We start from the raw sequence: 14,463 nt of genomic DNA on the forward strand, positions 1-14,463 counted from the left end.
ATGTAATCCTCACACAAGGTAGTAACTGAGCCTTGGAGAAGTACCTTGTCCAAGGCCACATGGCTATGCAGGGTCCAAGTCTGACTTGAAATATAGGAGATACTGAAGCCTGTGCCGGAGTGTGAAGAGCTTGTCCTGGGACGAGCCTCCAGAGAAGAGGCGGGAGGAGGGCAGCTAGTGAGGGGTGAGTAGTTACATCCATCTAACGTCATTAAGGGACTTCCCAGGTGGTGCTGGAGGGAGACTCCACCTGCCAATCAATGCAGGACAGGCAAGAGGCAGGGGCGGGGGCATTTGCTCCCTGGGTTGGGAAGATCCCCCGGAGTAGGAAGTGACACCCCTCTCCAGTATTCTTGCCTGGGAAATGCAACTGGCTACTCCATGGGGCTGCAGAGTCGGATGTGACTGAGCACAGATTATTAAAGTATCAGACCTATGCCCCTCAAAGGCTCGGTATTTTCAGTGTCTTCCCTCTCAAGGGTTGTGGGATAGCAGATTGGAGTAGGGACCCTAGCATCAGGCTGCCTGAAAGTGTCAGTCACTCAGTCGCGTCGAACTCTTTGCGACCCCATGGACTGTAGCCCACCAGGCTCCTCTGTCCATGGAATTCTCTAGGCAAGAATACTGTAATGGGTAGCCATTCCCTTCTCCAGGGGATCTTCTCAACCTAGGGATCAAACCCAGGTGCCCTGCATTGCAGGCAGATTTTTTACCATCTGAGCCACCTGGGAAGCCCATATTTTGGCGTCAGCCTTAAAAAGGATAATCATGGGAATCCCCTGGTGGTAGGACTCTAGGACTCTGCGCTTCCAATGCTGGGGCCCAGGTTTGATCCCTGGTCAGGGAACTAGGATTCTGCAAGCCACTAAGTGCAGGGGGCGGAAAAAGGGCGGGGGGATAAACACGGTTAAGTTACTTGACTTCCTGGAGCCTCAGTTCCCTTATGTATAAGATGTGTATGACGACGTAACTTACCTAATAAGGTTTTGAGGAGTAGAGGCCCTTGGCGTTGTGTGCTTAGAGCAGCTGGTACCTGGTCAGCTCTCCACGCGTCACCGCTGCTCTCATTCTCCCTGCTCCTGGTGTGGTGAAAGTTCCTCGGCCACTTTCTTCTCTGGCCCCTGAAAAAGCCTAGTGGTGGGGTTGTTGCTGCCTGGAATTTCCACTCCCACCGTGGTTGTCAGACTGGAGTAATTTGTTTTCCTAAGAAATGGCAACAAGTTGTGGAAGTGGATTCTTACAGGGTTTGGACAGTCTTAAGAGGCATGGAACCTTGAAGGTGTTTTTTCACAGCACGTGCTTCAGTGTGCGGTGGTCGGAGGGCAGTGTGTGGGACGGCGCGTAGCTCTGACACATCGTTGCCCTTCAACGTAGCTCTAGTTTCTAGCTGACCTCGGCGTATTGCTCTTCCTGTTGGGTGTGTGTTTGACTCAGGGAAGCGGGCACTGCAGCCTATGATGTGTGTGCCAGGGAGTTGCCTCTGGTGTGAGACACTGATCTCTCGGTGACCACATCTAGCACGTGGAATTCTCAACCCCGGGCTCAGAGGTGGGGGGAGCATGGGTGGTCACCTTCTGGGCCTAGGAACTAAGATCTTTAGATTTCATGGTTTAAGGCTGGAGGGGACCTAAGGTAGGTATCTTTATCCACCTCTCCCCTTCCTCTCCTTTTTTCCCATTCTCATTTTTTAAAAATACATCAAGGAAGAATTAGGACTGAGTTCCTCATTCTTAGGTTCTAGTTGACCAGAAAGTAGGGTAAAAACTGGAAACTCAGTCAGCGTGCAGGATCTTGGCAGCCTAGAGCTTTAACCCAGAGCAGGGGGAAGGCATTGTTAATTGTAATACCCCAAATCTGCTTTTTCAACAAGGGCGTACCTTCTCACAAGACTGATGGCCACTTTTTCAAATTAGCTGTGCTAATTCAAGATCCAAGCACAGCCATTCCTTCTAAATACGTTCCTTCTCTGTCTTCCTTTCAGTGAAAGGCTTACTTCTATGTTCCTATTAGAAGGGAGAGACAAATTGTTTCAGGCAGCATGTGGACCATCTGAAAATCATGACTAGAATCAACAGAGGATTCATTTCCCATCACCCTTTCATTTCTTGAACACCAGTTAAGAGGTGTGCAGAAAAGTGCTTTTGACTTAACTGTTTTCTGACTGTGGAAGGGGGCCTTGTGGAATGTACTGCAGAGGTGAGCCCTCAGCTTATTTCTAGCTTTTTTTTAAAAACACGATTTATTCAACTGTGTCAGATCTCAGTTGTGGCTAGTTGTATTTTTAGTTGAGGCATGTGGGATCTAGTTCCCTGACCAGGGATAGATCCTGGACACCTTGGAACTGCGGAGTCTTAGCCAGTGGGCCACCAGGGAGGCCCTATTTCTAATCTTTACTGAGACAGAGTGTGAAGCAACTGTTCGTCTAGATTCAGACTCTGCTAACCGGGCAGGAAGCCCTGTGCTCTCCGTATTTCTTTAGGAGGGTGGCCCCAAGTCTGGCTGTGCTGTGACCGCCGCTGTGGCCCAGCTGACCCCTGGGCACAAGGTCACACGCGCCCAGGCAGCAAGTGGCAGGAGACCGAAGAGCTCCTCGGAACCATGGTGATGATGGGATGGACATCGCGACTAAAAATCTCAGAACAAGGAAGAAAGATTTCTTTGCTCTCCTAGGAGCTGCATGTGGAAAGCAGGAGAGTTGAGTTCCTCTTATTCCAAAGGAGTGAAAGACAGCATCAAGCCTGTGGGCCATGAAGACGTAGAGCTCCGCAAGGAGCGATGATGGGCCTTTCTCTAACTGGCTGAGCACCCAGCAGGTCTCAAGAAGAGGCAATGGACAGCTGCCCAATACTCCCTGACACGGAGCATCTTGGAACACAGTTATAGTTAATGCAAACTTTATTTATAAAAGACTCTTAAATTAGTTGTATCATGCCATGCATTCATACAGAATACAGTGACCCTTCAGGGCTACAAGAGCTCACAAACTCAAAGGAAAACTAGTCAAGAGTTTCTAATAGTTAAAAGCTAGGAAAGATTAGGACAACTTTACAAATGAGCAATTAAAAAGAAAAGGATATGGAAACTAGTCTGAGCTGAGAGGAGGCCCGCTGTTTACAGGTCTGTACACTAAACTAAGACACAGACAGTCTTCTAGAGAGGCAGGATGCTGGCGGAGAGAAGCGGACGATGTGCAAAAGACTTGTGCCACGACGACTCCTCCCCCAGGTCCATGGCGTGATACACACAGCCAGTCTGTGCACACTAGGCCTGCCGAGGCCGATGCAACTATGAGGACTCCTAGCTTAGTCAGCTAAAGCTGCAGGGCGCCAGGGGAGGGGGGCGGTTCATTTGCGACTGCTCTTTATTCTCTCCAGTCTCTTTTTCAAATCATCAATGTTAGCTGTGGAGGAGGAGGAGGTGGTCGTGGTTCCTGAAGAGTGGCTCTGGTTGGAGTCCAGGTCTGAGTGCTGGTGCTGCTCCCGCGACTCGCGGAGCTGAGAGAGTTTGCTGTGCAGCATGTCTGTGGAGGAGGCCACGGTGGGAACTGCTGGTTTGGAGAGCAAAGAGGTCAACGGAGGTCGGTCATCCTGCTGTCGAGAGAAGGAGGTGTGCTGTCAAGCGGGTCGGGAGGTGGCTCTGGAGCAACACATGCCGAGGCTGGGTCGCAGCCTCTCTGGCCACCCTGGCCTGACCTGCTGGTCACCACCCTCCCCACAGGAGACGAGCAGTACCTTTGTATTGTCCAGACCGCATCGCTGCCGGAGGATTTTCAGCCTCTCCAGGTAGACGGATGGCCCCACCTCTTCTCCGTTTGTGTTACCTAAGGAGGACACTGTGCTTGTGGCGGTGGGCACACACGTGACCTCCATCTGAGGGGAGATGCCTAAGGGGGAAATGTAGGAGTATTCAGATATATACCCCCTGCCCTGACTGCCCTTGTTAAATCTCCCACTGAAGGGAACGATTTGGGCCTTGAATATAACCGCTCTGCCTGATGACTACCTGGAGTTGGTGATAAAAGATACTCTGAGATACATAAGATATACTTAATGAGAACTTCCAAAACTGGTAAGAGAAAAGCACTGGATTTTTTTTTTTTTTTGGCCTCATCCTGTGGCATGTGGGATCTAGTTCCCTGAACAGGGGCTGAACCCACACTCCCTGCAATGGAAGTAAGAAGTCTTAACCACTGGACCACCAGGGAGGCCCCAGAAGGGTGCTGAGTGCTGAGCTGGGCCGCCCTTCTGCCTCCTGAGCTCCGCAGCGGTTTATCCTTGTCACCCCTGGCTGGACTGGGCAATCCAAAGAGCCTGAGCTACTCCTGAGTAAATGCTAAGTGCCCAAGTAAAGAACCTAAAGGACTTTAAATACTTTCAAGAATCAGACTTGATTTCGACCAGGTGATACACAGGGGAACGTTCTTATTCCAATCAGGGAGGACAGCAAGGAACTCAGGAGGAAGAGGAGGAAACTGAGGTGTCCAGAGAGGAGGAGGAGGAGGAGCGGGAGCATTGAGATCAATATTCTGGGAGGAGTGGGGAAAACCAGAGCCAAATCAAACCAAAACAAAATCTATCACAGTTCTAAATTTCTGAGAACCACCACAAAATGCAAGCATTTAAAATATCCAATTTGATATCAATGAAAAGACATCACATAAGCCAAGAGAACGGGGAAGAAAAGCCTCTATGGCAAACAGAACAAAGTAAAGCAGGCTACTCCTGAGAAACAGGGATCCTTTCATGTACAGATGAGAATACGCTGAGGGCGAAAAGTGAAGAATAACGCAGAGACGTGGGAAGCCTGAGCACTTTCAGGCATTTAGTTACCGGTGGGGTTACATGCCTGCGCTGCAAATGTCAAACTTTCCCAGAAGGGACTCTGGACATGAGAGACGGAGGCCCTGTCCCGATGACCTCAACCAGGGACGCCCGCATGCGGCCCCTGACACAGCTCACTGTGCTTCCAGAAGGGACTCTGGGTCGTGGAGAAGCGTAACTTACGGGATTTAAGGACAAGACCAACTATGGGGAAAACAAAAACAAACCAAAAAAACCCAGTAACAACAACAAAAAAACAATAAGAAGAAACAAGACAAGTGACACTGCAGCCTAGAGAGGTACGTGGTGAGAGAGAACCTGAGACGCGCAGACGAAGTCTCACAGGCACAGAGTTCGGAGCTAAGAGTAGGTGAGCGCCACTGCCCTTGCAAAGAACTAAATACAGGACCACTGTGAGGGCTCTGCCTGGTGAGAGGACTGCAGCAGCTAGACCTTGTTTTGGTTTAAGGCTCTGGGCTATTTTTTCCCACACCTCCAAAGTCTTCCTTTTGTCTCTAGATCCTTGAGCAGTAATTCTCTAACACAGGCTTTCTTCACTGTGCGGACAGTAATATTCCAGCTTAACATCAGGACAGGCATTCACTCATATTTAGTCAACAAAATACCTACTGAGTGCCTACTATGTGCCAGGCAACAAAATGGATAAAAATCTTTACGCTTGTGAATTTTAAATTTTAGCAGAAACAGACATCAATCAATCAATCAATCTAATGAGCATCATGTTTTACGGTGTATGTCAGGGGGGGTGAAGTACTAGGAGGAGTGAGGGGTGGGTTGCAAGCTGTGGATCAGGCCTCACTGAGTGACACAGATGAGAAGGAGGAAACAAGACTGTCGTGGAGAAGAGCAATCTAAACAAGAGACAGCCAGCGCAGAGGCCGTAAGAAGGTGTGTGCCTGGCGTGCCCCAGGGATGGCGAGGGGGCCAAGTGAAGCTGCCGTGGGACAGAAGTCAGAGAGGGCAGCAGGAGGGAGACAGTTCTAGAGGGATCAGGAGGCCACATCATGTCAGACCTCTCGTGTAAGGCTTTCTGCTCCGCTGAATGAAAGGGAGAGCCTTTGGAAAGCGTCTGAGGAGCGTGGTTTTGATGCTCTGTGTGGACGTGACTATGGGAGATGGGGCTCAGTGCTGTAATCCGCGTAAGAGAAGCAGGGAGTGGCAATGGAGGGCGGAAGCGCGGGTGGATTCCCTGTATGTTGGCAAGTCAAGTCAGAAAGATTTCTCTCTTTTTTTGGCTGCACCATGTGGCAAGCGGGATCTTAGTTCCCCAACCAGGGACTGAACCTGCGTCCCCTGCACTGGAAGCACGGAGTCTTAACCACTGGACCACATGACAAGTCCCTCACAGGGATTCCCTGATGGAGGGGAAGAGAAAACTCAAAAGTTGGGGGTTAAGCAAACCAGAAGAACAAAGCTGCCATCCAGTGAGATGGAGAGGAACGCCACTGGAGCAGGTTTTGGGGACTACCAGGAACTTGGTGTTTGATGTCAGGCATGAGCTCTCAGCTGGGAGCAGGGAGGATGTCTGAGCTGGAGAACAGAGAAAATTGGGCTTTGCTGGCATAGAAAGTGTATTTAAAGTGATGAGAGAAGTAGGATTAGTTACGGAGGTGAGAGTAAGAACCCAGGGCGACAACAACATTAAGAGCTTGGAGAGGAAGAATCGGCCAGAGAGCCCTGGGGGCAGGAGGGAGGCAGGAGGGGACCAAGAGAGCGTGGAGGCCCAGGCCCAGTGCACAGGCTGTTTCCAAGGACAGCGCGCGGCCGGTGCTGGACCCTGACATGGATCGAGGCTGAGTGAGGGCTGGCCACTCTGCCTCACTGTGGCCGTTACGCCTGAGAGGCAGGGACAGAAACGCAGACCCAGCGGCAGCCTGGTGGCGAGGCAGGGAGCGGCCTGAGCCTGTCCTGGAGGCGCCGGGGGAGCCGTACCTGCCGAGGTGGGAAGGCGGCCTTTGCCCTCCCTCTCCATCTCAATCACCCGAAGGCCTCTCTCAACATAGCTCTGGAAGAACTGTGAGGAGTTTTTCAGAAATGGTTCAATGTCAGCATCCGAATATTTCTTCTTGTATTCATATAACTCTGCTAGGCCCTGAAAAGGAGGTGGAGACGGATGTTAGTGACTCTCTTCCATAAAGCAGATCCCCATTTGGGTCAACCTTTTCCCTCTCACCTCCTTAGTGTTCTCTTTAGAGCCAATCTTCTTAAAAATCTCAGCTAAGAAATCGTTCACTTTGGCCTTTGATGATTTTTCATCCTAAAGACACAAGGAAGGAACCATTGGTTAGATCTGAGTTATTAGTCAGGAACCAGTGGTTGGATAAGACACGAATATCTTCTCTCAAACTTCAGTCCTTCCTGGTATGTTCCGCAGATAACAGAAGCAGAGCTGCGGAGGCTGCGGCAGAAACATTAACAGTCTCAGGTTTTCAACTAAACTTAGGGGGGAAAGTCCCTCCCTACATTTATCTGGGGACCAATCGATGCCTTAGGCATGGACACAGAAACTTTTGTTAGGGACAAAAAGCACAAGGTGAGAGCTGATATTTGAGAACTTCAAGGTGACTGGACTAATCCCTGAGCCTCCACCTTCGGCCCTGAGGAAGACAGGCTCCAGCGGCCTCTCCCTTTGGCAAGACCACTTCTCTCAGTCTTTCAAGTCAGGACACTCACAATTCGAGATGCGCCCTTTTCTGTTTCCTTATCAGACTTGCTCCCGGTCTGGTCCATACTGTGCTTCATCATCCGGCAGAGGTGGGCCTCCAACTCTGACTCGTTCTTGTTGTCGATCATAGTCAGGTGGTCTAGGATCTGCGGGAGAAGCGTGCGTGTTGACTGGCAGCAGCGCCACATCCGTGACGCTCTCTTAAGCTACCACGGGGACGCCTGCGGCTCTCACTCACCTTGGGCCCTTTCAGTTTGCACAGAGTGTGCAGCAGTGTTTTTAGGGTCCTTATGGGAAATTCACTTTTGCATTGCTTGAGTTTTTCTTTGGGGAAGACCTTCATGAAAATGTGTATATCCAGAAGAATTCTGTCCAGATTAATGCTGTTGATGGTATCAGGCAGTAGTCGAACCATCCTCCAGAGACACTATTTAAAAAGGAAACGAAAGTCAGATGGAGTCACTGAAGAATGAGGATAACCTCTGCCACCATTTGTTTCCCTAAGCTCTGGGGTCACCTCTAAAGGATGGTCAGGGACATGCAAGTGGCACCGCATGAACTGTCGAGTTCAGCTGCTAACGTGGACAATATCATTTACTTCAACCATGTCACTGCTTAAAGTGTGACAAGTCGTCTACCTGACCATCTTCATTCCTCTCTCCCACACCCTGGAGAGGGGACCTTAAATGACAAGGAAATGTGGAAATTCCGTCCTGGGTATGTTTGGTTCCTGAGAGTAGTTCATATTACCTAATCAAATCTACTCCGAGGAAACAAAAATATTTTACACTATGACAGTGCAGTAACAGTATTATAATGTTACAGATATGTTCATCTGCAGTTTTTCAAAAAGAGACCAAAACATTATAAATCTATACATATTTTTTCCCCCATGAGAAATGAAATTTGTCTCATCAAACTTCTTGCCTTTAGATTCTAAGAAAACTGGAGACATTCACAAAATAGTTTTCTATCTTTTCACTGTTTGAGACCAGGAATTTTTTTAGGCCTGAACTGGGGGTATAGAAGGAAAGGGAAAATGGAGAACAATTGTATTACTCAGGTGTGCCTGGCTGACTGACTTTCAATCCTCTTTCCCTACACTTTAAAAGAAAAGATATCAAATTATGTCAACTTCACCTTCATAACAAGCTCTGAGAATTTGGGAGAACTGGCTGTTGCTAGGAGGCTGTCTTGGAGCAAAACAAGAAGGGCGCTAGAAAACAAACCCAACACAATAGCATTAATAAGTTTCAAGCCTGCATCCCAATTAAAATCAGTAACTGAAAGGCCAAGTGTAAGCAGTCTCTATCCACCTGAGAAATGAAGAGCTCATGCATCAGGAACGGCCCTTGATTACTCAGTCATTAAGAAAATAAACATCATCGAAGCTTTCCAAGTTACCACCTGGTAAATGGTAAAGCTTGAAGCTATTTCTCATTGTCACTGGTCGGTAAGAAAGGAATGTACATGAAATGAACTGTATACCAAAGAGGAGGTGCCTGACAAATTTCACGGTCCTGTTCTAGAAAAGTCGTAACACTGGCTGGCTTATTGAGCTGTTACTGTAACTGCTGTCTCAGGTTGGAATACCTTTGGTTCTTGAGGAAGAGAAGAGTGATAATTTAGCAGACAAACCTAAACTTACAACTGGTCTAGTACCTTTAGGTTTCTATGCGTAGACAAAAGAGAGGCTGTTCCAGACTCTAATGCTCACAGTACAAATATACCTCAGGATGTTGGTCTGGTCTGACTTCTCCAGAACTTTCACCACCAAGAGGTTCACAGAGCGGACCACCTGCTGCCCTTCCTCTAGATCTTCAATTCGAGAATCCAGCATTAAGGTGATGAGGCCATGCATCAGGTCTTTCAAAACTCCAGTGGAAGCCTCCCGGGCGAGGCTTTCCATCTGAAACAGCTATCCGATGAAAATTCTGTTAGAGAGGCGTGAAACTCAACATACACAGTGAGGAACAGAAACACGGGCAGCATAAACGATTATACTGTATTTATAAAAATTCACAGTACTAGGAAAAAAATAAAGATCACTACTCTCCCAAACCTCCAGTAAGAGCGAAAATTAATTGGTGTGCTTCACTCCTATTATGAAAAGTATTCTTAATGTGAACACATACTTCCTATTCACTACTGTAAAAAGATCTTATTTTTATAATTATGTAAATTACACCCTGAGACAGTCATTACTGACAATCAGTTTCTGTGAAAAGCCAGCTAGGGCCCAACCATAACTGATGAAGAAACTGGCAGAAGGCAGTTCCAGGTAGTTTGTAAGTCTCCTCACAATAAGATGAGCTGGAACACTGTCCAGCGTCCAGTGGAAGTAGTCAATAGCTTACACGGAAAAATCCCACAAATGACCTGTGTTTCCCATGTTTCACTGGAACATCAGGACCGACTCAGGCTTGAGAACCTGGGTGGGATGAGAGACTGAAGGGAAGCTCAGGCTCTGCAGAGGCAGCCTTACCGAAATCAAGTTGCCAATGACACAGCTATACAGCTTGATGACTTCATCCTTCTCCAGCTTCTCGTCTGCCATATGCGTGTTGTAGATGAGTCTCAGCTGCATGAACGTAGCTATGAGGAACTGATCGATATGGCCAGACATGGCTTCGGCTTTGTCTTCCTGTCTCAGGACCTCATCGATCTGATAACAGAAATCCAAGATGCATTTTCCAAGCTTCATACTTCTAGGTAGCAGGAAGATACTACAAGTCTCTGTAATATTTATTAGCAAAGTGCTTCTAATATCTTAGCTTGAAAAAACTCCATTATTTAACATACAAATAACTAGTCCTTAGGGACTCATTCAATAAATATTTACAGAGCAAGATACTATAGTGTGAGTTAACTGCAGCTCCTATTCTAAGAGGCTTCCCATCTAGTTTAGGGGATAATACTCCTTGTGTTTAAATGCTAATTTATTAAAGAGAGTGTTTTCATACCCATTATGTCATTTGATTATTCCAACAGCTCTGAGAGGTAGAAACAGACAGGGCTGGATGTAAGATCTTCATTTACCAGATGAGAAAATGAGGCTCAGTAAAATCAGTCTACTTAGTTCAAATTCAATACTCAAGTTTTCCACATCTTGGTCCAGGTTCTTTTTGGTTCAGTAGACTGGTTGTTACTAATAGTAAAATGTTACTATGGGAAAAACACACACTTTCTATTCACTACTGTAAAAAGATCTTATTTTTATGATTACATAAATTACACCCTGAGACAAGCATTATGGACAATCACAATATCCATGACCACCCTTTCCTGCAAGGATGCTACACTGCACAACTCCAGGGGGCACCATCTCTACAAAGTGCAACGTGAATGATGCCATCTTGTGTTGAGAAGCTGGTGGTCCTACTTTAATTTCTTTATGCATGTATACCCATAAGCACATACACTTTTATATAATTGGAACAGTTTAATAATACTGTTTCAACATGGACAAAATTAAAAAAAATATATATATATATATATTGGCGGGGGGGCTGACTCTTTTTCCAAGGTAATTAACATCAACAGCCTGATATACTTTCATGCTCACAGAATCATATATAACCACACATGCACACACGCAGAAGGTCAAGGTTTAGGGCATGGTTTACTCCATAAGAATATTTATAGTATATACAGTTCTCTGCATCTATCTTTCCTAACAGAAAATTACAAAAATCCTTAAAGTCAACAGAAACAATTCTACTCTTAAAGGCTGTATAACAGTCCACATATAGACACACCAAAACCTAATCATTCCCTGACCAATCAACTCGTTTGGATACCTTGTCCACTATAATTTTACAATAAACATTTTTGTGTATATATATATATATATCTCAAGGTATTTGTCTTTGAATTTCTGAAAAAAAGAATAAACTCTTTGTGCCAAGAGTTTAACTTTTTAGGTTGAAGGATAAAACATTTAAAATTATGAGATAATAGATATTACTACTGTTGTTTTCTTTAAAAACACACACATAATTCATATTTCTACATGTAATGTGTAAGAGTACTGTTTTTTCAGTGTCTCTATCAGCTGGAAGTATTATTACTCATTTTACCTTTTGTCATTCTGAAAGTTTAAATGTGATGATCTTATTATTTTAATGTGCATTTCTGTGGTGGGGAGGTACTGGACATCTTTTCACATGTATTTACTGGCCATTTGGATATCTGCTGTGACTTGCCTATTCTTATCCTTGATTTATATTTTTTTAGGTTCTCTTTTTCTCAAGGGTTAGTAAGAGTTCTGTTTACTATAGTTATTGGTCCTTTATTGGTCATATGCAAATATATCCCACAATATAACACTTGTTTATTGACAGTATACAGTAAATTTCTCCAAATTAAAATCTTAAAAATTTTTATGTGATCAAATTTGTCTTTTCATTTTAGGTTCTGCGTTTCCTTCCTTATTTTTCAATGGTTTCCCCAAATTCCTTGGTTATTTCAAAAAATCTGGGAGGGGGATCAGCTGGAACAAGTCTCCACAGAGCTGCACGCACGCTTAGTCCGCGTCAGGGTTACGTGTGTGTCATCTCATTTTTTAGAAGAATCTCTTCCACATCTACAGTTACTTCCTTTTTCACCCCGGTTCTTATAATTTTTGCTCTCCAATCAGACTAGTAAGGGAATTTTAATTTCAAAGCTTTTTTTAAACAAAACTGGCTTTTCGAATTTCATGAATTTTAGCTGTATTACCTACTCTCAAATTTTTAATTTTTTAATTTTTCTAATTTCTAAGTGTAAGTACTAAGTTACTTTATTTTAGCTTTTCTTCATTAATAAATGCGCTTCAGGCAATATATTTTTCTGAGTTTGGTAGCTTCAGTATAGTTGTAGAGGGAAATTGTTTCCTTCACTGTTCAGAGTTTTGATTTTTTTCCCTCTTTTTTATTTTTTTATCTATGAAAGTATGACAGCACATTTATAGAAGACTTGGAAAATACAGAACAAAGTTACATATAGTGCCCCAAATATTACAATTATTTTTTTAAGTAGATAAATTAAGATTTTTAGTTGGAGTTTCAATATCAAACTCTCAAAAGTTACTAGAACAAATACACAGAAAAAAGCAAAAGGATATAGTAGACCTGAAAAACAGTATGAACCAATTCAATATAATTAAGATTCATACAATTTTCACACCACAGTAGGATAGACATTGAATTTAAAGTTATGGACAATGAACTAGGAGACACTGGACCATATCCAGGGACATAAAAGAAGGTGAAAGTTTCAAGGTCTAAAGGTGTTGAAATCATAGTCTGTTCTCTTATCACTGTGGAATTATGTTAGAAATCAATATCAAAAGATATTAATAGCTCACATATTTTCAAGTGCAGTGTGACATTTACCAAGGGAGATCTTTGACTTAGCCATTGAAAGCCTCAATAAAGTTAGAAGACTGAAAAAACAGAGGCGTGACTGCAGAAAGTGTTTAAAAATGAGTATATTAGAAATTAATATAAAAATGAGAAATTAATATTAAAGACACTTTAAAAACCCCATGTATTTGGAAATTAAATGTCCACTTTTAAATGATGGGTATACCTAACAAGCCATAACAAGGAAAATTAGAAAATATTTGTAAAAGAATAAAAATGATAAGAGAATTTACCAGAATCTGTTACATGCAGCTGAAGCTGCTCAATGCAACTAAATACAATGCAGAATCTTGAATGACGTATGAAGACAAATAATGGGCACGAGCATAAATTTCTGTGGAATCTGAACAGAATGTGTACTTTCATCACACTGTATCACGTTAATTTCTTTTTTTTTTTTAACAACATAGTATTTCTTTATATTCTCAGAATTGGATTAGAAGTTTCAAGCCTCAGTTTTTTGAGTCACTAACATAATAAACTTTCTAGTTTTTTATCAATATATTAGATGCCAAAATATATGGAACAATTTCGAGTGACTATAAATAAGAAATCTAGCATTCTATTCATACTAAGTCAAACAAGTGGAATCAAAATGTTGATTTAGGGTGTTTCATACTTTTCAAATAGCCAGTATCTTTTGTGATATTAATATTATTTATTAAAAATGTTGTTGGGTTATCAGCAGAGAATTTGGTCAGTATATCTTCTACTTTTTGCATTTGTGAAGAGATGTTAATGACTCCTGTGCTTTAAGTTTCCATTAGATGTGAGTCTGTTTCTGGGCTCTCTGTTCCATCCTGATGGTCTGTCTGTCTTTCCTTGGGCCAGTGCTATGCTGACCTGATTACAGTGGCTCTGTCATAGCTGCTAATACCAGTGGTGTAAGTCCTTTCTACTGTGTTTTTATTTTAAAACATGGTCTTTACTATTTTTAGGCCCTTTGATTTCCCATATAAATTTTAGAATCAGCTTCTCAACTTCAGAAAAAAAAAAAAACCTGTTAAGATTTTGATTGGAAATGGCACTGAATTTACAGATATAACTTGAGGAGAAGCTGGCATCTTTATAATACTGAATCTTGAGAACACAGTATATTTATTTGGGAATGTAACAAAATAATGTCATTCAACAAAATTTAAAATTTTCTCTATAAAGGTCTTATATGAATGCTGCTTGATCATTCCTAGGTACTTAGGGTTTTATTGTTCAGGGTTTTATTTATTATGGTAAAATATATATAACACAGAGCTTACCATTTTAACCATTTTTAAGTATAGAATCCAATGACATTTATTCACAATGTTGTATAACCATCATCACCTTTTCCAGAACTTTGTCATTCCAGATAGAATCTGTACCCATTAAAATAATAACTCTCCATCCATCCACCTGCCCAACCCCTAGTAAACTCTATTCTAGTTTATTTGGCTATTCTAGGTACCTCATGTAAGTGGAATCACACAGTACTTGTCCCTTTGTGCCTGATTGATTTTATTAGCATAATGCTTTCAAGGTTCATCCATGCTGAAGCATGTGTCAGAATTTCGTT

The 14,463-nt window shown here is 43.7% G+C and overlaps 1 protein-coding gene across 5 annotated transcripts in view; it reads right to left on the bottom strand.

Annotated features, from left to right (window-relative positions):
- Window positions 1-2,885: 2,885 nt before the first annotated feature.
- The window catches only part of CKAP5 (cytoskeleton associated protein 5), a 96,240-nt gene continuing 84,662 nt past the window's right edge, over window positions 2,886-14,463 (bottom strand). For 3 of the 5 annotated variants that reach the window (XM_052652256.1, XM_052652258.1, XM_052652257.1), the window contains exons 36-44: window positions 9,992-10,171; window positions 9,237-9,424; window positions 8,647-8,722; window positions 7,745-7,933; window positions 7,515-7,652; window positions 7,015-7,098; window positions 6,774-6,933; window positions 3,732-3,883; window positions 2,886-3,590 (exon numbers count right to left, since the gene is read on the bottom strand). In XM_052652256.1, coding sequence (XP_052508216.1) covers window positions 3,345-3,590; window positions 3,732-3,883; window positions 6,774-6,933; window positions 7,015-7,098; window positions 7,515-7,652; window positions 7,745-7,933; window positions 8,647-8,722; window positions 9,237-9,424; window positions 9,992-10,171 — 1,413 coding nt within the window. In that variant the 3' untranslated portion in view covers window positions 2,886-3,344. The remainder of the gene's footprint in view (window positions 3,591-3,731; window positions 3,884-6,773; window positions 6,934-7,014; window positions 7,099-7,514; window positions 7,653-7,744; window positions 7,934-8,646; window positions 8,723-9,236; window positions 9,425-9,991; window positions 10,172-14,463) is intronic. The other 2 variants (XM_052652260.1, XM_052652259.1) reach the window with 2 other exon arrangements.

The sequence above is a fragment of the Budorcas taxicolor genome, chromosome 15 (genome assembly GCF_023091745.1).
Source record: "Budorcas taxicolor isolate Tak-1 chromosome 15, Takin1.1, whole genome shotgun sequence".
NCBI classification, from domain to species: Eukaryota; Metazoa; Chordata; class Mammalia; order Artiodactyla; family Bovidae; genus Budorcas; species Budorcas taxicolor.